The sequence below is a fragment of the Chenopodium album genome, chromosome 21 (genome assembly GCF_948465745.1).
Source record: "Chenopodium album chromosome 21, dcCheAlbu1.1, whole genome shotgun sequence".
Lineage (NCBI taxonomy): Eukaryota > Viridiplantae > Streptophyta > Magnoliopsida > Caryophyllales > Amaranthaceae > Chenopodium > Chenopodium album.
Window position 1 is genome coordinate 435,149 of NC_137854.1, and position 21,745 is coordinate 456,893.

Sequence of the window (21,745 nt, forward strand, 5' to 3'; positions counted from 1 at the left end):
TAGATCGAGCATTAGAGGACGAGGCCCATCATGGGCCTCATCACTCTAGGTGGCCGGCCATATGGGGCTTTAAGAGGCTATTGGGCTTCGTGCCCTAGTCTAATTATAATGAGATTATAAATAGACTAGGTGCCTAGGTTTGCAAGTTAGGAATTGACTGATCATTTAGATCAAACCCTAATTAGCAAACACGAAACCAAACCCCTCTCATACTCCCTCTCTCACGGCTCTCTCCTCCTCCTAGGCGCCGGTGGTGTCTCGTGGTGGTGGTGGTTCGTGCGGTGGTCGGTTGTCCGAAAAGGTGGTGATCGCGGTTTTCCTCAATCACTCGACCAATCTAGTATTGGTGGACGGCTCGTTCGAATCTCGTGGACTAAGTAGAGGAGCAACACTTGGGGCTCTATTCTCTCCCTGATTTGCCTGTCGAATAGCTTCGTGGAATTCACGCTTCAAAGGTATGATTATGTGTCTTGTGTTTTATGCATGCGATCCTTGGATTGGGTACTCTATTGAATATGATTCATATATATTATTTCCGCTGCGTAGTACCTATAAACTCCTACAGTGGTATCAGTTAGCCTCTTGCATTAACACGCTAGATCATAATAATACGATTATTTGATGTCCACGTTAATTTTATAATCAATTAAGAGGGAGAAATTAATTTAATTATGGTTCAATTGTTATATTTAATGTAATTAAACTTTTGGAATAGATTAAATGCGATTTAATTATGCTCAAATAGCCATGAAGAGGACCAAATTATGCCCTAAAATTGTTCGAAAATTCGAACCCCTAGCCCTAATTTTCGAATAATTTCGAAATTTATAGCCCTAAAATATGATTTTTGTGCTTGATTTTGATTTAATTCGATTTGTTTTATGTTTCATAATTTTAATTGGATTGATTTATGCATAAAAATGTTTTATGTATGATCATAGATTTAATTTTAAAAGTTAGAATTAAATTGGGATTAATTTTATGATGAACCCTAATTTTTAAATTGAATGTGATTTAATTTTAATCTTATGGACTGATTTAATTTAATTATGATAAGTGTTATTTTAATTAAATTAAAAACACAAAAAACACAAAAAAAAAATTATTTAAGGTCGGCAACCGCGGCTGGGTGGCGCAGCCACGGCGGCTGCCGACCAGGTGGCGGTCCAAGAGGGAGGGGAAGGGCAGGGCGGCGGTCTAGGTGGCTAAGGCAGCAGTTGTGCAAGCGTTGCACGCTGCTGCCGTGGCTGCCTCTGCTGCTGATTGCTGCTGCCTTGCGGCAGTGGCTGCTGTGTAGCGGCCAGCCACCGTGGCTAGCTCCGGCTAGCCAACCACGGTGGCCAGCAACCGTGCAGTCACGGTTTCAAAAAAAAAAATTCAATTTTGAAAAATTATTTCAGGATAATTACGAATTATTTTGGGATAAAATTGGTTTTATTTTGGATAAGTTCAAATATTTTCAAAATATGATCTTTTAGTTTAAAAGATAAAATTGGTTTTATTTGGATAAAATCTTTTATTTTAGGATAAAATCAAATATTCAAAAGTTGTTATATTTGATATTATCCATATTTAGTTTGTTATTTTGATAATTATCCTAAATTAAAGTGGTTAATTATGAATAAGATTGATGAGGATATTCTGAGCATATTCCAAAAGGATAATAATTGATTTAAATAATGTGATTATCCCATAAATTAGATTAGGATGTAATTGATTTTAAAATTATTTGATTGGCTAGTAATTAGGATAGAATCTCCTAAATTAGTTAGGATAATCATGGAAGATTAAATATGATTTATCTTTCTAGATTAAAATATGATTTGATTCTATCTCATGACTAAATTAAATATATGATATTTTATCAACCGTCATGAATAATATATGATATTATCTAATTATGATTAAAATATAAGATATTTTAGGAAATGCGTTGACTTTATTATGAACATTCGATGTTGTAGTTTAGACAAGCATGTTGAGTGATTTATTATATGGCACTTTTCTAATATATGATATTATGTTGCTATATATAGACTAGTATGGCCCATAGATTCTTAAATACGATCTGTGTATCGTGATGTATTTTTGTAATCTAAATACGGTCTGCGTACCGTTGAGTATTTTTTATAACTTTTATTTAATGTAAATAGAATAGTTATTTAAATGGTGTTAGCCCAAAAGAAGCCCATGAAGTGAAGGCCCAAAAGGAGCAAGGTGGATGAAGATCCATGATGATTCAAGTGGGAGCATTTTTCATTTCTAGTTTTCTTAGGACTAAGGGGCCATACTATGTCATATTTTATTGCATTAGTGGATTATGCATGTTTAGGTTTATTTATGTTGTTTGATGATGCGCTAGAGTTCACTAAATAATCACAACATAATGAATCTAGATCCCAGTAATATTGATGCAGCTTTTCCAATTAAAAACCCGACGAAAACCTTGATCGTTTATGATGGGTCAGCCCTCAGCAGAGCATCATAATATATCTTGGGGAAGTGGGGGTAGGACCGCATATCTACACTTTTAATTGATTATATTCAACAAGGTTACCTAAACCGTTTAGAACTTTGAAGCTAAGAGTAATAATTAAACATGCGATGGTTAATTATTCAACCAAGAGTTACAAGAGTTGTAATCAGTAAAGAGTTTACTCACCTTGAAAATGTAATGGTTGATTGCAGGGCCTCACTCTGGTTAATTATTGCACAAATAAAGGATCTTGGAATCACTTAAAATTCAATTGGGATCATTTAATTATTGAATAAAGTGTTTTAAAGTTACCAAATAAATGCCTTTTATGGTACTTTAATTTTAATTAAACATAATTTTTAAACTTTGCCTTATTTTGACATAGATGGGTAGCCGTAATAACAATGACAACAACGTTTACAATTTGCGACCATTCCTTGAGAAGGATAGGTTGACAGGGGAAAACTTTTCCAACTGGGAAAGAATGCTAAGGCTTGTTATGAAATCTGAAGGTAAGGAGGATGTCATTGATACCCCATTACCAGGACCTCTGCCAGAAAATCCAACTGTGGCAGATATCAAGAAGCACAAGGAAGCACATGATAGAGCTATGCCTATCACTTGCTTAATGATTGCTACCATGGAACCTAGTCTTCAAAAGCGTTTTGAGGACCAGGATGCCTACTCAATCATGGAAGAGCTCAAAGCTTTGTTTAAGAAACAAGCTAGAGTTGAAAGGTATGAGCTTCATCGTGAGATTCTGGATTGTAGAATGGAGAAGGGTGCCACAGTTCATGATCATGTTTTCAAAATGATCGGCCTAATTCAAAGTATGGAGAAACTGGGGTACCCAATTAGTGATGATTTGGCAACAGACATCATTCTCCACTCACTTCCAGAAAGTTTTAACCAGTTTATCATGAACTTTAACATGACTGCGAATGCAAAGACTATGAATCAATTGCATGCAATACTGGTTAGTGCTGAGAAACAAATCCCTAAGGAACCTAAGAAAGAAGTTCTTATGATTCAAAAGGGAAAGGGGTTCAAGAAGAAAGGGCAAAAGGCTAGTGCCAAGAGCAAGGGCAAGCAAGTTGCCAAGGCTCCTGAAAAGCCTAAGGCTAATCCAAAACCCAAAGCTGCAAGTGAGAGTGAATGCTTTTACTGCAAGAAGAAGGGACATTGGAAACGCAATTGCCAGAAATACCTTGATTTCCTCAAGAAGAAGAATGGAGCATCAACCTCAGGTATTATGTTATAAACATTTTAACTTTCACTAAGGTATGTGATACCAAGTTGCAGAGCTTAACATTATGATGTTGCGCAGGAACTGCAAACAAGTGAAGCTAGCATGGAGATGGAGCTTGAAGGTGCACTAGAAGTATTTGAGTGGCCAGAGATAGCTTCATAGTTTTATTTTCTGATTAGTTTATCATGACATTTAGAACTATTTCCAGTTTTTGATGAGACAATATTTCAGTTTTCTTATTTTGAATACTGATTTGTTTTTACTTGGCTTGGACAAATGTTGATCCATGACCAAGGTAATAAATTGTTTTCATTTTGCTAGATGTGAGTTGATTTTATTTATGACATTGATATAAGTAGATCACAAAAGTAAAATTAGATGATTCAAAGTAAACTTACTTATAATAAAGTAAGGTTAGGTCACATAAACCATTTGCACATCTAAAGTTATGGATGGACTCTTACTCTTATATGATTATGAATCACTTGAGAGTTAGAAGTCATGCTTGATAAAATGACCGAGTTACCTTTTAGTTGAAAGGGTAAAAGAGCTAAAATGACCTTTTGGAACACAAACATATGATGTGAGTGTACCATAAATTCAAAATTAGCAAGAGATTTAACTTTTTCATTGATTTTATTAACGATTTAAGTAAATATGTCGATAATTACTTAATGAAATAAAAGTTGGAATCATTGAAATGTTCAAAATTCCAAAATGAAATGTAAAATCAAGTTTGAGATAAACAATTTAGCACCACAATATGATTGTTGTAATAAATATTTAACTCAAAACAAATGATCATCTAAAGGAATTGTTGAATTTGTTCACAATCCAAGAACATTACAATTAAAATGTATGTATAAAGTAGGAATCAAACTTTGCTTGCCATGGTTCGATCCAAGATTTAATGATTTACAAATATCGTTTTGAGGATATGCATTAGAACAACAACAATTGCAAATATACTAAACAGAAACTTAACCAAAGCAGTAGAAAGGATGGAAATGTTCCAAAGTAATCTTTTCTAAACAGGATTGATGAAGTATGAAATCTATGTAAAATGTTTACAAAGATGACATAATAAACCCTAAATCAGAGGTATTATTCCTACAATCGCATAAAAACAAAATGTTTGTTGCTCGCGATAGTGTCTTTATAGAAAGAAGTGTCTTCCTACAAAGCCAAGTGGGAGTAAAGTTAGATCTTGATGAGATTCGAGACGAGCAACAAAGGGATGTAGATAACACTACATTAGAGACGAATGCACATGAAATCAGCTAATTTGATAAAACATGTGTCGAAGCAAGCTAATTCAAGTAACGAGACTTCTATCGTCCTACTAGAATGAAAGGCTTCAAAGAGTTGAAGAGAATAATTCTATTGTCGCTCATACCTATCGTAGGTTACTTAGGATTAAAACAAACAGTTTGTTGGAATTCTATTATAAGGTGGATTCTAAAATTTTCATATTGGAATGGTTGGAATCCATACCTACAAGCAAGCTTTGGACAAGTGCCAACTCAGGAAATGGCATAAAGCCAAGAAATCCAGAATGGACTCCATGTCTGTAAAGATGTGCTAGTCCATGATAGTCTTGCAAATGGGGTCAAACCTATTAGTTATGTAAGCCTATTCGGATTATTTCTAGTTTTGGAAATCAAAATCACCATCATGAAGTGTTCTTGATGGATGACAATGTATATGATACAACCTAAGAGTTTTGAAATCCAGAAATTCCTAGAAAGTTTTGCAAACTTCAGAAATTCATTTATGGATTGAAGTAAGCATTAGGGAGTTGGAATATTCATTAGGAAATCAAACAGTTTGATTACCTTGGAAGAATGAAAAGGAATCTTATAGAGACAAGAATTTTAGTGGGAGCAATTGGTCTTCTTAGTCTAGTATGTAGTTAACATATAGTTCATATGAAATGATATATCAATGCTTGAATAAGTCAAGCAATGGTTAGAAAGATTGTTTCTATATGGGAGACTTAGGAGATGTTGAGTACATATTGGAATCAAAATCCACAAAGTGAATCTTGAAGGATGACTGGACCTAATCAAGAGACTTATGTTGATAAGATTCTTGACAAGTTCAAGATGCAAGACTCTAAGAGAGGATTTTTTCATGCCTCATGGTTTTACACTCAGTAAAACTCTATGCCTTTAAAAGCTAGTAGAGTTGGGTTGTAAAGGTAGTGTACCTAATGCTTTCGGAAAAGGGTCCATTACATGTGCCATGAAATGTACAAAGCAAGTTGTTACATATGACTTGTGCATGTGTAGCAAGTTTCAAGCAAATACAGAATAAGCATACGGAAAGTTACCAAGAACAAATCCTTGAGTATTTGAGAAGCACTAAAGGAATTTTCTAGTTTATGGTGTTAAAGGTAAACAAGTTTGTCAAAAAGGTTTTACGAATGCAAGTTTTTCCAAACAGGCAAGATGACTCTAGATCTTGATCTAGATGCACAATTTTGTCAGTATGGAGAAGTACAGTGAGCTTGAAGAGTTCAAAGCAAAGCACTATTGCATGCTCAATATCAGAATATGTGTATTAAGCTATAGTCGGATAGTTTTAGAGGAAGTTTGGATTAAAATGTAATATGACTAAAGGGTCACCTTTGCCCAAGAACAAAGGAGCCAGGGTCACATCACAAATCCAAACAAATGAATATGAGATATCGCCTCAGTTATGAGATCATTGACCAGCGGAAGGTCACGTTCTGCAAAGTTTTATTATGAGTGAGAAATCACTAAACCCCTTCCATAGACAAAGGTATGAAAGTCATATTAAAGTCTTGGATTGAAGCAAATTGTGTAAATTTAAGTTGTGTATGTTTGTGAAAACATATTACATAAGAAAATACATCAATTTGCAGAATTATGTTTAAAACAGAAATTATTATTTCTCTTATTTAATCATGGTTTGAAATTAAATAAAATGTCCAAAATAATTATGAATTGATGGGCTCACTAGGTTGATGACCTTTTGAATGAAACCCCACAGGTGAACAAAATTCATATATTATTTAAGTTCCTAGTTCGAAATCATTAAAATGGACATAAATGATTTCAATGAATGGACTAGCATGTAAGATTGATTGGATAGCGCAGTTTCATGGGCTATAGGGGCATAGTGATGCTCGGTCTATCACTTGGATATGCATGAATGATGCATGATCGAACTATTGACCTACTTTGAAGTTCAAGTATAGAGCTTCCGTATATATTAGTGGACTCCTTTGACATGAGTGGAACATTGATTTCATTCAATGGATGTTATGGCTGTGGTACACTCATACGTCTGCCCGTAACTGGAGATTATAAAGGGTGTTTCCCGGTCATTTCTGAAGTTGAGTGGGAGGCTTGTTGCCACAAGATTGGATAGAGTCTACCTATTAAATTAGGAAATGTGTCATGGCCGCTTGAAGAGGGAGAATTCAGAAAATACGTGGCCGCGTTCAAATGCATTACTCAGTAATCATTTGGTTTTGTAATTCTAACTCAGATTTCAAGAAACGATTTGTAGATTAATATGATCTCGACATGTGATGCAATCATATTATCAAATCGACATATACATTGACTTAAGGAATTTGAATATTGCACCCTTGTCTCAGACAAGTGGGAGATTGAAGGAGTTATGTCTTCGTCGTGTGCAATTACTAGATATATAATTGGATCAAATTATGGAGATAATTAAGTCCGGACATTTGGGTCGTCGTTTTGCCATAGCTAGAGGTACTTACGATCTTTGGACTAGTAAAATAGGCCAAAGCCCAATTGGACGGATCCTATAAGGTCACACAAAGGGGCTAGATCGAGCATTAGAGGAAGAGGCCCATCATGGGCCTCATCACTCTAGGTGGCCGGCCATATGGGGCTTTAAGAGGCTATTGGGCTTCGTGCCCTAGTCTAATTATAATGAGATTATAAATAGACTAGGTGCCTAGGTTTGCAAGTAAGGAATTGACTGATCATTTAGATCAAACCCTAATTAGCAAACAGGAAACCAAACCCCTCTCATACTCCCTCTCTCACGGATCTCTCCTCCTCCTAGGCGCCGGTGGTGTCTCGTGGTGGTGGTGGTTCGTGCGGTGGTCGGTTGTCCGAAAAGGTGGTGATCGCGGTTTTCCTCAATCACTCGACCAATCTAGAATTGGTGGACGGCTCGTTCGAATCTCGTGGACTAAGTAGAGGAGCAACACTTGGGGCTCTATTCTCTCCCTGATTTGCCTGTCGAATAGCTTCGTGGAATTCACGCTTCAAAGGTATGATTATGTGTCTTGTGTGTTATGCATGCGATCCTTGGATTAGGTACTCTATTGAATATGATTCATATATATTATTTCCACTGCGTAGTACCTATAAACTCCTACATTAGGATCTCAAGGCTTTTCACCACCGGGCCACGAAACTTCAAAATTTTCTCAAAAAGCGTGGATTATAGTCTTCAATTTTGTAATTTTTTTAACCTTTTTTCGCCCGAAAATATAAATTTCCAAGATGTTTACCATGGTCCCTAGTATCTTCTGGGTGTCCAATTGGGTCGGTGGAACCATCCAATATGCCCTTAAACGGTCATTTTACCCGTTCACAACTTGCGGTGATGATTTCGTAAACTCAAGTCTACCACGTACGTTTATGACAACATATAATGATCTTATATGGTTTCAAACGGCATTATATGACCTCGAGATATATCACCTAGGGTCTCAACACTTTTTGCCACCGGACCCCAAAACCTCAAACTTTCCTCAAAAAGTGTAGATTATAGCATTGCACCCAAGAAAAGATAGAAGTAAATAGACTACTCTAATTAAGCAAGGTACAGTTTTAGGCGGAACTTTAGTGTAATCTTTAATAATGTTGTTCCTTTATTCCCCAATATAATCCATATATTATAGGAGAAGTAAAGGATATGTTTAGAAATCCAATCATAATTTAAACAATTAAACCTGCTAGTAGTATGTGACTATTATTTTTGAACAAAAGGAGTACATACATACATAAGTCAATTACCTAGACACTCTTTACGTCACATTAGAATGGATTGTGTTTTGGGACAGTTAAGTATAGTGTTATTAATGTTGAAGATATTGTTTCAGTAATGTCTTTGTTGTAGTTTAATAGGAACAATGTTTTGTTTTGCCATGAAATTTGATCAAACTTAGCCTTTATTACTTCTTCCTTGGCCTAAAATTTTCATGTAGGAAGGAACATAAATGCAAGAACATATTAGTGTCATGCATGAACTTTGATAAACAAACAAATGAAACAATTAAGATAAAGTTATAAGATAAGAAACAAATCAATTTATTTCATTTGGAACGACTGATATACAAATTTCTTTTGAAGCTTGCCACAGGCGGCAATCATTCTGCTTCACACATATTATGAATTCCTTGTACAGTTAAAAAGAACAGAATAAATTACACAAATTTTCAACTTAATTAACAACAATGAAGAAAAAAAAACCATTAAAAATAAAAATACAGAGGACTTTGTCCTGTTAAAAAATCTTAGTAGGAATTAATCCTTCTGCAATTCTGCCTGATCTCTCCTTTTGGGCCTGTCAATGGAGAAATGTTACCCATTTTAACCATGGATTTTGCAAAATGATTAAAGAAAAGCTCCATGTTCTCAGCATATTGCTTGACTAATTTCATTGACTTTTTATTCTTGGTCAACAAAACTTGGTCAGAATTCAACAGTCCCTTGTTAGCCAATATGTTCCTGTAGTAGCTGTTGTCAAAGCTGAAGGGTGATACATGGTCTAAGAAGAATAGGTTTTGGTCACCACCGGATCGTGGGCATTGGTTGCGCAACTGCGAAGCATATAGTCTGTCTAGTGTAACATCAGGCTGTCCGTTTCGGTTCTGGTTGTACAACCTTTGTCTGAAGCTAACACACCTTGCATTACCTATTGTGTGAGCACCTGTACCAAAACTCCTTTTTGTTAATTTCAATCCACAATAGAATAATAAAATGCAATTAATAACGCAATCTTATTATGGCAAAACTGTAAAACATAGAGGAAAATATGAATCATGAGTAGATATAGAAAGCCTTAAAGTTGAGCATATATGCAGTCACCTTTCCTTAATTTCAAAATTGGTTATATATTGTAGGACAAAAAGATTTACTTTAAGTACATAAAAAATTAAAAAATAAATATAAAAAAAAAAACTCAAGAATGTTCGAAAATTAAGTATTCTTGAAAGTACCAAAAAAATTCTAGATCCACCACTGATATAAGAATGCTTCGAAACAAACCTGAGAGAGCAACATGATCAACTAATTTGAGGCCTTGACGTTTAAATTTGGTAAGAATGGTGTTAAATGTGTTGTTAGGAGCAGGAATTTCGTTGTTAGATCCCTGCAAACTTGCTCCTCTGGAATCCCTTCTTCCCAAGGGCACTTCCCAATTTGGTCCACCAGCCTGCAATTATTGCTTAATAAGTTAATAACATTATCAATTATATACGTCCTGTTTTTATATGCTAATAAATTAATTTAGTTTTCCAACTGCATTCCATAAGACCCATAATGCCACAAGTGAATAGCTACTAGTCTACTACTACAATATAGCAGGAAATTATTAATGCTTAATTGCTTACAATAACAGTTGCATCTCTAGCAGTTATAGCAAGGATATCAGCACATGAGACAATATGGGGGCATGCTCTCTCTACTGCAGCCTTGATCTCATCGATGACCTCAAATCCTCGAATCGAGTTCTTATTAGGCTTTGATCCCTTCTCTGAGACTATGCTTCCACTAGTGTCTAACAGTACTGATCCATCACATCCCTGCAAATTTTATTGCACCGATATGTAAATATTGAAGGGTTTCGACAAAAATATGCAACATGAACATTATGGATATGATGAATATATGATGTAAGTACCTTAACAAAGCAGTCGTGGAAATGGAGCCTCAGCAAGGAAGCAGCCATACGACGTTCCCTAGCAACCGCCTGAGCAACAACAGACTTAACAATCTGTTGGACTTGTGGGCACGAGTGATCGTAATACTGAGGGTAGAGATAACCACCTTGTTGGGTTTTGTGAGAAAAGCATAGAGGAACAACTGCAAGTGCTAGGAGAGCAAGAACAATACAGTAGCTCATGGACTTAGCCATCTCAGTTGGTTGTACTGTGGCTAAATAAGCTAATAATGTAATGTTTTAGAAGCTTATATTAGTACTAGAAATTGACTTATTGGAATGTTTTTCTGTTATGATATGATGACATAAGTTTTAAAGGGTATTTATAGTAACGATGTTTTGCAAGGTCAAAGATAAAGACAGGAGACAAAATGAAGGTGGAGTAGGTCAACTACGATTATTCGCATTAACATGCATGATTTGCAAATTGCTCAATTAATTGCATGTTAGTAGCAGAAATTTGTTAGTGGTTCAAAGGAGTAAGTACAGTATCATGCAAATGATTATAGATTAGGTCTTATCTTGGCTCAATAGGAACACCCTAGGAAAGCAGAAATAAATTAAATTTCCACATTATGCTTATCTAATGTTATATCATTAATTACCACGTATAACTCTATAGTGTACAAAACTACAAAATCCTATGTTCATATCCCTACACATTAAATTTAAATGGCCTATGGGTTCTTGAGGGAAACTACAAAATCTTTAGTGGGATAGTAGCACAAAGCAAGATAATTTAATTAGTGCAAATTACCAACACATGGCAAATTGATTAAAGTACTCTACAGCTCTATTATTTTGTACTCGTATCAAATATTTTTTGCGGGAAAGTGGGTTTGAAGTGAGAAGAGAGAAGAGAGAAAGGATGATTTAATACGTAGTAAGTCGATTGTATGTGTTGATGATAAACTGGCTTAGCTGGTTAAAATCTTATGAGGTATTGTAGTGGACTAGTGGTATTCGTGACTTGATATCAGATTTTGTCTACATTATTTGTTATTGAGGCTCTCTCTCTCTCTCTCTCTCTCTCTCTCTCTCTCTCTCTCTCTCTCTCTCTCTCTCTCTCTCTCTCTCTCTCTCTCTCTCTCTCTCTCTCTCTCTCTCTCTCTCTCTCTCTCTCTCTCTCTCTCTCTCTCTCTCTCTCTCTCTCTCTCTCTCTCTCTCTCTCTCTCTCTCTCTCTCTATATATATATATATATATATATATTTTAAATGTACTCCATATTTTAGATGGCTGATTGTGGTTGAATAATCCCTTTCCTTTAAGAGTTAAATTCCTCCATAATGTTTATATTGACACGTTTATAAAATACTCCGTAACAATTAGTATTATTAATACTAATAAGGATTGTAAATAAAAAGTATCAATTTTTTGGAGATACATACTGAGACAAATTTAATAAGATTACTTAATTATATTATTTCTTATGTATAAATAACAAATAAACGGTTTAATAAAGTGCGTGAATAGTGTCATCAAAATATGTCAATTTTTCTCTTACTATAAGTTGAAACAACAATAACTATTATTCTCCATAAGTAACAATTGTATATCATGATTATTATTTACTTATGTATAAGTTACAAAAATTGATAAGTTGAAAGTGTAGTAGCACAAAAGTCAAATTGTCAACTAAAAAAAAAAAAAATAAGGCGTTGTTCTCTTCACTTGATTTTTGCTAAATTGAAATTATTTTTGATGAAATTAAATTAACTCTCCTAAACTTAAATTATTTTACTGTATAAATTTTGAATAAAGTGAAAAAAAAGGGCTTTACAATGCAAACTCCTCTACTAGTCTGATAAAGCCATTTGGTTTGAATACAACTTTAGCTGAAGACAAATTTAATTTATTTCATCTCGAAAGACTGATATGATATACAAATCTATCTGAGAGCTTGTCATAAACAACAACTACTCCGCTTTAAACGCAGACACTTTCAAAAAAATTAGAACAAAGAGAATAACAAAATAAATTACATCAAATTTTCAACTAAAGCAACAAAACAGGGGAAAACAGAGAAAACAGAGGATCTTAGTAGTAATTAATACTTCTGCAAAACTGCCTAATCTCTCCTTTTGGTCCTGTCAATGGGGAAATGTTACCCATCTTAACCATGGACTTTGCAAAATGATCGAAGAATAGCTCCATGTTCTCAGCATATTGCTTTACTAGTTGCATCGATTCTCGATTCTTGGTTAACAAAACTTGGTCAGAGTTCAACAGTCCCTTGTATGCCAATATGTTCTTGTAGTAACTGTTATCAAAGTTGAAGGGAGTTGCATAGTCCAAGAAGAATAAGTTTTGGTCACCACCAGACTGCGGGCACTGGTTGCGCAACTCATACGCATATGCTCGGTCTAGTGTGAAGTCAGGCTTTCCATTTCCATTCTGGTTGTAGAGCCTTTGCCTGAAGCTAACACACCTTGCATTACCAATAGTGTGAGCACCTGCACCAATATAATACATTTCTATTGTTAACTTTTTACACATCTTTTATTAATAAAAAAAGCATATATCCATGGACATAAAAGGTAGTGAGACGCGTATGTAGGTGATTGTAACAAACCTGAGAGGGCAACAAGGTCAACAAGGTCGAGGCCTTGGCGTTTAAACTTGGTAAGAATGGTGTTAAATGTGTTGTTAGGAGCAGGAATGTCGTTGTTAGACCCCTGTATACTTGCTCCTCTAGCATCCCTTCTTCCTAGAGGTACTTGCCAATTTGGTCCACCAGCCTACAGTATTTTTAACGTTACATAGGTATTACTATATGCACAATATCTTAAAAATTAGAACTGTACTACGTAAACTGATGCTTACAATAACAGTTGAATCTCTGGCAGCTAAAGCAAGGATATCAGCACAAGAGACGGTGTGGGGGCATGCTTGCTCTACCGCGGCTTTGATTTCATCAATGACCTCAAACCCTCGAGCTGAGTTCCTGTTAGTGTTGGACCCCTTCTCTGAGATTATGTTTCCATTGCTCTCTAGCAACAATGAGGCATCACATCCCTACAACATTTTACAAAATACATCAACATTGGTTTAGACTTTAAATCAATTAAACTAGTATAAGATGAGCCTTATATTATACTTGTACATTTAATTCTAATACCTTAACAAAGCAGTCATGAAAGTGGAGTCTAAGCAAGGAAGCAGCCATTCGACGATCCCTGGCAACCGCCTGAGCAACAACAGACTTGACAATCTGTTCCACTTGTGGACACGAGCGGTCATAGAACTGAGGGTAGAGATAACCACCTTGGAATTTGTGAGAGAAGCATAAAGGGGCAAGTGCTAATAGAACAAGAACAATGAAGTAGCTCATCAAGGACTTACCCATGTTTGTTTTGGCTTTTCAGACAGTATGCTTGTGTTTTCAGCACTAATAAACTTGATAAAATGAATGATTTAGTGTTATGGTATGGTTAATTAGATGTGTTTGTAGGGTTTATATAGGATAAATCTATTACGAAGTCAAAGAAAAAGATATACAAAATTGGTGAGGTGGAGTTGGTCAACAATATATTCCTCTTAAGTTTTTAACTGCTCAAATAACTATCAGCACTCCAAGTCTCCTAGATGAAAGCTCAAATCAGAGACAGAAAGAAAGCAATATGATATACGTACACACTAGTATGTAAAATTATAAGAGTATTGTACATAATTCCTATTCCTAAAGTTTGTTTGCACTGTGGTTTCTTGGGAAAGTTACGAGTTTGGAACATGCTATGGATGTACATTTGAAATAAATTACTACATCCGTTACATATTATTTACAACAATTTGACATAAAGTAGAGAGTGAAAATGTCTAATCGTTGCAAATAATATGTAACAGAGGTAGTAAATGCAATGAAACTCTAAGAAACAGAATTGCGGACGACAATCTGAACTAACCTTGCCCTTAGAATGTTATTGATTGGACTATCAGTCACTCCTTATACATTTGTAACATTTTACTTAGAATTATACAAGTACTAGGTTAGGTCCCGTGCCATGCACGGTTGTTTTAATTATTACTGTATATATATTCATTGAAACATAATGAAATATTACGTTAAATTTTTTTATTTCAAGGAAAGATAGCACAAAACATTTTATTAATGTAAATCAAATTTAGCCGGAGTTTCAATGTTTTGTGGAAAGGGTCCAATATAAACATATTCCAAGTAATTAATCATATCTCACATAGAGTAGTAGCAACTTAGCGATATATGGTTTTCATGTCCACCTAGCATGACAAAAAGCACAATTATAAAATAGTTAACTATCCTTTCGAATGTCATCAAATAAAACATGATTTGCCATGTATAAACTTAAAATATAAGAAACCAAAAAAATTACACTCTTAATTAATTTATGGAAATTTTGCCAACAACTACCATTTAAATGACCACTTTTGAGAACAACTACCATTTAAAATTTTCTTTTAAAAAAACTACCACAAAGTCACAAAAAATTTGAGTAGCACTACCACGGTTTATTTTCCAGCAGAAATTTCCGGCTGAAAAAGCCTAGTTTATAAAATTTCAATCAATTTTGGCATGAAAAACAAGAGATTTCGATAGTAAAACACAATTATAGGTCAATTATCTTTAATTTTGCATTATAGTTTATTTAATTTCTCAATTAAATCTTAAAATTAGGGTTTATGGTAAAAAAAATTGAATTCAGGGCTTTACGAAATTGGGGGATTTGGGGAAATTGAAGTGTATAATACAATTAAGGGTTAATGTAGTGCAATATTGTCATTTAATTTGGGTTTTTTTGAGGGAAATTTTAAAAAATATGCCCCGAAAAACGGATATTCTTGTCGGAAACAATAAATGTGGTAGTGCTACTCAAACTTTTTGTGTTTTTGTGGTAGTTTTTTCAAAAGAAAATTTTAAATGGTAGTTGTTCTCAAAAGTAGTCATTTAAATGGTAGTTGTTCGCAAAATTTCCTTAATTTATACTCTCTCTATGTAGTCCATAGAAAATCAGTTTTATGTAGATGAATTGATTCATTACATTACTCTACAATTTACTCAAATGAAAAGAGCATATTTTATTAGACTAAAAAATTGATTATGAAGAGTGTAGCTCATTTTTTTTAAGTTGAAGAATTGTAGTTGATTTATGTATTTGAGTTATAATTCTGCTCAATTTATATAGTAATAGTGATTTCTAGAAAAAAAAATATGAATTGAAAATTTTACAAATGTTTATTGTATATTTAATCAAGATAATATTCTTACCGTAAAATAAATAAAATAAAAAATAATCTTATAAAATATTCCACCAAAACTACATCTTCTTAAATAAGATTATTTGTTTCCTTATTCTCCATAGTTAATTGCATATTAATAAAAGAAAGGTATATATTATTGCTTATTTCTATGGTTGACTAAATCAATTTATTTTATAAATAACTTCCTTAAATAAAATAAGGACACACCAAAAATTGACACGTGTCATTGTTGGTGTGTCTTTTAGTTAGCATATTAATAATTTAATGATACATATTAGATAGATATTTAGGCAAATCTTAACAATAGTGATATTTTTTTGTAGTACAATATGTCACAAAATATGTATAAAATATATTTACAGAGTATCTTTTGTATTAATGATTGTCAATATGACATGTATAAAAATATGGAGTATAATAAAACTTTTATTTTAGGTAACTACTACATTAATGAAAATAATCATATTATTTTAGTTTAGAATCTTTTAAAATATTTTTTTGTTTAAAAAAAATAAAAAATAAAGACACACCAGGAGATGACACGTGTCATTACTGGTGTGTCTTTTAGTATATATTATTGATTATTGATAACATATCATAATTTAAGGATATAGAAATTGTTGTTTGGAATCATATATGATCATTAATCATTACATATATCCAATGGTGGCCTCGAGTCATTGAAAAGAGGCATATACATAACGGTTAAATTGACTGTTTATAGGCAAAGTGAATGGATTTAACCACCCAAATAGCCTCTCGAGGTGTCGTGGGGTCCAAGAGAAGCACTCCAACCTATTTCCTTTCCCGGTCCGAAAAATCAAAAATTGTCCAAAACTGAAGGCTATAATCCACGCTTTTGGACCATTTTTTGAGGTTTTGGAACCCGATGTTGAAAATTGTCGGGAAGGTAGGGGATAAATCCTAAGGTCATATAGTGTTGTTTAGAACCATATATGACCACTAATCACTCACACAAAGGCCCTTATGGCGACCTTGAGTTAATTAAAGGAAACATGTATGTAAATAGTTAAAGTGATATTTTTCAAGCAAAATGGATGTTCCAATCACCCAAATGGCCTTCTGAGGTGTCGTGGGGTTCATGGGAAACACCCCAACTTGTTTCTATCCAAGTCCAGAAAAGTAAAAAAAAAAATGTCTAAAGTGAAGGCTATAATTCACGTTTTTGGATCAATTTAAGAGGTTTCGGGACCTGAAATCAAAAGCTCACGAGAGGATAGGGGATGCAACACAGGGTTATACAAAGTTGTTTGGAACCATATGTGACCACTAGTTGGTCACATATAAGCTCATGTGGTGACTTTAAATTAGTTAAAGGAGACATGTACATAAACGGCTAAAGTGACATTTTAAAAGCAATATAGATGGTTTCAACCACCTAAATAGCCTCCTAATTAAGGTTAGGAGGCTATTTATATACGTTTATTTTCAGTTCAGTTTAGCTCATTTCAGCTCCTAATTTCCTTCTCTTATAAAATATTCATTTCAGTTCAGTTTAGTTCAGTTCAATTCAGCTGAGTTCAGTCAATGAGAACAAGCCCTAAATGTGAATGGAGGAAAGACTACGACTCTAATAGTATTAAACTAGGAAACGCATTTTATTGATGTAGGTACACTTAAGGTTGGTTGGGGTGGGTTTTTTTTTTTTTTTTGTTCGTTCTACATATATTTATTTTAAATACACGCATGTTTGACACTAGTACATGTGCATAACGGATATGGACACAAGTAAGTAGCTGAAGCCTGAAGGTACCGAGTATCTACCATAGCCGAGGGTTAGGAGTTGGTGTTTTTTAAACAATGATTATTTGGAGTTGGCATGTTTGTAGTGTTTTATTGAGAATTGTACATAAAGCATAATCATAATTTTGTAATCTGTACAAATATACTCGTATTAGTCGTATAATATTATGCCAGTCAAAATTAACATCATAGAAAATGAAAACTGAAAATGTACTCTTCTTCGGAGTTACATCAACATGGACAAATAATATTTCAAAGTACGAAAGATTCATACATAAACGATGAGGACAATAAAAAAATAATGGAGAAAAAACATCATGTTACAACTTCAAACTACTCTTTTGACCAATCAATATGGAGATATGTTAAATTAGAGTCAAATTCCTACTAAACTTATCTTAATGCAAGAACAAAGTATTATTGTTGAAAGATTCATGGAATAGTGTTACAATTAAAAACTTAATAAAGACAATTTAATTAGTTGAGGCTCCCGCGTGGTGTATAATTAACACCTCGAGACCCATTCCCCTACCACCAAAAAACAATAGGAAGGGGACGAGTTTGAGAATTATATTATTCATCAAATTTACTATCCTTTACTTAGTCGATAATATTTGCAACACATTTTATATATCGCGTTTGGTAATATTCATGGAAGATAAGGAGGGAATAAAAAGGAAGGAGAACTGGAGAAGGAACGGTTTTTTAGTTAAATTGTAAGGAAAAATCATTAGGCACTATAGTACCCATGAAAATTACAAGTCAAACCTAAATTAAACAATAAAAAGTCACCTGCTTTTAAGAATGAAAGATGTTGATGTCTAATTAAAGGTATAAAGTCTAAATATTAACTTTTTATAATTTTTACTAAAGTGGTCACGGTGTATATTGAACATTGCGATTTATTGAACATTGCGATAGGGGATTGTATCTCAATGCGAATAATTGATGAAATGTTATTTTTGCTGTTCCAATATGTTCACTTTCTCTTACAGCAAGTACTTGCATTTGCACATTTAAACTTAAACTTGGAATGGAGTGAGTATGTTTCAAATATTACATTATTTTAGATTTCTAAAAAATCTTCGTATTTTACTATGTGTTTGTGGTTTTATATTGTCTTTTTTTTTCTTTGGAAGAAACTATGGTCTAGCATTATTATGTGAAACTGTCCCAGAACAAAAAAAAATGTACATAAAAGAAAAGATTAAACATTGAATTGAGTAGAAATAACATATATGAAAGATCAAATCATGAGATTAGCAATACTTTATTTCAACTGAAAAAGACAGATATACAATTTATGTCAGAGCTTGCTGCAGGCAGCAACTACGCTTCAAACGCACATAAAATGAAATTTGGAAAACAAATAACATTACAGAATATATTACACCATAATTTTGACAGTCAACAAAACAGAGAAGTATAGAGAATCTTAGTATGAATTTATCCTTCTGCAGTTCTGCCTGATCTCTCCTTTTGGGCCTAGCAATGGAGTGATGTTACCCATATTAATCATGGACTTGGCAAAATGATCAAAGAAAAGCTCCATGTTTTCGGCATATTGTTTCACTAGTTGCATTGATTCTTGATTCTTGGTTAGCAAAATTTGGTCCGAGTTCAACAGCCCCTTGTTAGCCAATATGTTCCTGTAGTAGCTGTTATCGAACTTAAAGGGTGTCACATAATCTAAGAAGAACAAGTTTTGGTCACCACCAGACCGTGGGCATTGGTTTCGCAATTTAGAAGCATATGCTGGGTCAAGTGTGAAGTCAGGCTGCCCATTTCCATTCTGGTTGTAGAGCCTTTGCCTGAAGCTGACACATCTTGCATTACCTATTGTGTGAGCACCTGCACCAACACTTCTGCTTGTCATTCTCAACCCAAAAATACATAACCAAAAAACAAAACACTGTTGTATGAGGGCTAATGAATCTCAGCCAGTCTAATTATATTCAATCTAATCTTTATCCAGTTAAAACGAGTAGCTAGAGAGAATGCTCCTTATAATCTTACAATTTTTGTGTACATGTATATCATCAACCCAGTAAATGTTTTTAATTTTGTTAAAATGGTCCATAGAGCAGAAATCAGCCAATAGAAATGAACAGGTAGTTGCTAGTACTAGGTTTTCTTCTTTTCAGAGAAGAGGGAATGCCTGACCAAGATAATACTTTTTTATAAAAACTTTATATTGGTAAGAAGAACAAATCCTACTAGATGGAATAGCAAGGTCAATACATATAAAAACAATATATGGTGATTGAAACAGACCTGAGAGAGCAACCATGTCAACAAGGTTAAGGCCTTGCCGTTTAAACTTGGTAAGAATGGTGTTAAATGTGTTGTTAGGAGCAGGAATGTCGTTGTTAGATCCCTGTATACTTGCTCCTCTGGAATCCCGTCTTCCTAGGGGAACTTCCCAGCTTGGTCCGCCAGCCTGCAGTGCAATTACATTAGTAATTTTGGTATAATTTTGTCAAGTCTTCTGCCTTCTATGATTATGTATAACTGCATTCTACAACAGAATTATGTAAATTGATGCTTACAATAACAGTTGAATCTCTGGCAACTATTGTAAGGATATCAGCACAAGAGACAGTATGGGGACATGCTTTCTCTACTGCAGCCTTGATCTCATCAATGACCTCAAACCCTCGAACAGAGTTCTTATTAGGCTTTGACCCCTTCTCCGAGACTATGCCTTCACCGTTGTCTAGCAGTAGTGAGGCATCACATCCCTGCAAAATTTTACAAAATAAAACAAAAGATAACTTTATTATTAGTATATGTAAAGATTAGAAACTGATGCACATTCCAATGAGATGAAAATTAAGTTATATAATTCGTAGTTATATGCAAATACATACCTTAACGAAGCAATCATGGAAATGAAGCCTAAGCAAGGAAGCAGCCATTCTGCGATCCCTGGCAACCGCCTGAGCAACAATGGACTTGACTATCTGTTGCAGTTGAGGGCACGAGTGGTCGTAGAACTGAGGGCAGAGATACCCCATTTGTGGTTTGTGAGAGAAGCATGTAGGGGCAAGTGCTAGGAGAACAACAAAAACAAAGTAACCCATGGACTTAACCATGTTTGTTTTAGTGTTTAAAGGTACACTAGTGTTTTCAGCACTAATAATAAGCTTGATTACTGTTAATGCTTAACTGTTGTGGACTTGTGGTATGATGAGATAGGTTTGTTAAGTATTTATAGAAGAAAACTATAATGAAGTCAAAGAAAGAGATTAACAGAAGAGGTGGAGTTGGTCAACAAGATAGATTCCTATTAAGGTTCTAACTGCTCAAATTATTGGCCCTCCAACTCCGCAAGATGTAAGTGTCAAGCAATAAGTTACAATTGTACCAAGTCATTGCTAGTCCAAAAGATAACAGAAAAAAAGCAATTTTTTGACTTAGTGCTATTGTGATGGTTTTATCTACTTATTGTTGTACATAATCCCTGCAGCTTGTTTACCATTGGTTTTCTGATGAATTTTTTAAAAAAATTTTGTTTTTTCTAATTGTATGACGGTTAACATTCGCATACTGTCTATTTCCAAAGATCATAAAATAAACAATGATCGGTTAACAGCATCTTCGAGCATCTTCAACAGGGAGTTCAAATAGGGGCTCAAGAGGAGAAAATAAGGTTAGATGAAGGCCTCCATTGGATGAGTTAATACAATGTCTACAATTGAAAACAGTAGTCAGATTATAATTTTTCTTAAAACTTCATATCACAGTTTGAAGTGTAAGTCTTTAAACAATATAGAATATAAGTCTCACCATTGTCCTTTGAAGTGGTAAAAATAGTTATGAAAGGTTTTCACACCTATAGCGACTTTAACTTATCTAAACTTATCAATTTTAAACTTGTTTTTATCTAAACTTTCTATTTTTGATTTAACTTGCATAAACTTGTTTCTCTTAAATAAGTGAGAATAGGGCATGACAAAAAAAGGGCATTTTTCTCAAATGATTATGAAAATGTAAAATGGTGTTTATCTTCTAAGTAAAATATGGTAGGTTAGGTCGGTAGGAGTTGCATCAATATTGATTA

At 34.1% G+C, this 21,745-nt stretch overlaps 3 protein-coding genes across 3 annotated transcripts; all 3 read right to left on the reverse strand.

The window, feature by feature from the left end:
• Positions 1–9,207: 9,207 nt before the first annotated feature.
• Positions 9,208–10,879, reverse strand: LOC145600869 (peroxidase 72-like). Its single transcript, XM_081656724.1, has 4 exons — positions 10,644–10,879; positions 10,354–10,545; positions 10,010–10,175; positions 9,208–9,671 (listed from the first exon to the last, which is right to left on the reverse strand). The coding sequence occupies exons 1-4, from the start codon at positions 10,875–10,877 to the stop codon at positions 9,256–9,258; spliced, it is 1,008 nt and encodes a 335-aa protein (XP_081512850.1). The 5' UTR covers positions 10,878–10,879; the 3' UTR covers positions 9,208–9,255.
• A 1,800-nt stretch (positions 10,880–12,679) lies between these two features.
• Positions 12,680–14,082, reverse strand: LOC145600972 (peroxidase 72-like). Its single transcript, XM_081656858.1, has 4 exons — positions 13,802–14,082; positions 13,507–13,698; positions 13,256–13,421; positions 12,680–13,136 (listed from the first exon to the last, which is right to left on the reverse strand). The coding sequence occupies exons 1-4, from the start codon at positions 14,027–14,029 to the stop codon at positions 12,721–12,723; spliced, it is 1,002 nt and encodes a 333-aa protein (XP_081512984.1). The 5' UTR covers positions 14,030–14,082; the 3' UTR covers positions 12,680–12,720.
• A 4,912-nt stretch (positions 14,083–18,994) lies between these two features.
• On the reverse strand, positions 18,995–21,000 carry LOC145601010 (peroxidase 72-like). Its single transcript, XM_081656911.1, has 4 exons — positions 20,553–21,000; positions 20,232–20,423; positions 19,957–20,122; positions 18,995–19,533 (listed from the first exon to the last, which is right to left on the reverse strand). The coding sequence occupies exons 1-4, from the start codon at positions 20,775–20,777 to the stop codon at positions 19,118–19,120; spliced, it is 999 nt and encodes a 332-aa protein (XP_081513037.1). The 5' UTR covers positions 20,778–21,000; the 3' UTR covers positions 18,995–19,117.
• Positions 21,001–21,745: the final 745 nt, after the last annotated feature.

What these genes read in the sequence shown, in the direction of transcription:
- LOC145600869 (XM_081656724.1), bottom strand. Translation starts at nt 10,877, where the DNA reads ATGGCTAAGTCCATGAGCTACTGTATTGTTCTTGCTCTCCTAGCACTT. An exon ending in TCCACGACTGCTTTGTTAAG is followed by an intron (nt 10,546 to 10,643) that starts GTACTTACATCA and finishes TAAAATTTGCAG; the next exon opens with GGATGTGATGGATCAGTACT. An exon ending in CTAGAGATGCAACTGTTATT is followed by an intron (nt 10,176 to 10,353) that starts GTAAGCAATTAA and finishes CAATAATTGCAG; the next exon opens with GCTGGTGGACCAAATTGGGA.
- LOC145600972 (XM_081656858.1), bottom strand. Translation starts at nt 14,029, where the DNA reads ATGGGTAAGTCCTTGATGAGCTACTTCATTGTTCTTGTTCTATTAGCA. An exon ending in TTCATGACTGCTTTGTTAAG is followed by an intron (nt 13,699 to 13,801) that starts GTATTAGAATTA and finishes AAAATGTTGTAG; the next exon opens with GGATGTGATGCCTCATTGTT. An exon ending in CCAGAGATTCAACTGTTATT is followed by an intron (nt 13,422 to 13,506) that starts GTAAGCATCAGT and finishes AAAATACTGTAG; the next exon opens with GCTGGTGGACCAAATTGGCA.
- LOC145601010 (XM_081656911.1), bottom strand. Translation starts at nt 20,777, where the DNA reads ATGGTTAAGTCCATGGGTTACTTTGTTTTTGTTGTTCTCCTAGCACTT. An exon ending in TCCATGATTGCTTCGTTAAG is followed by an intron (nt 20,424 to 20,552) that starts GTATGTATTTGC and finishes AAAATTTTGCAG; the next exon opens with GGATGTGATGCCTCACTACT. An exon ending in CCAGAGATTCAACTGTTATT is followed by an intron (nt 20,123 to 20,231) that starts GTAAGCATCAAT and finishes ATTGCACTGCAG; the next exon opens with GCTGGCGGACCAAGCTGGGA.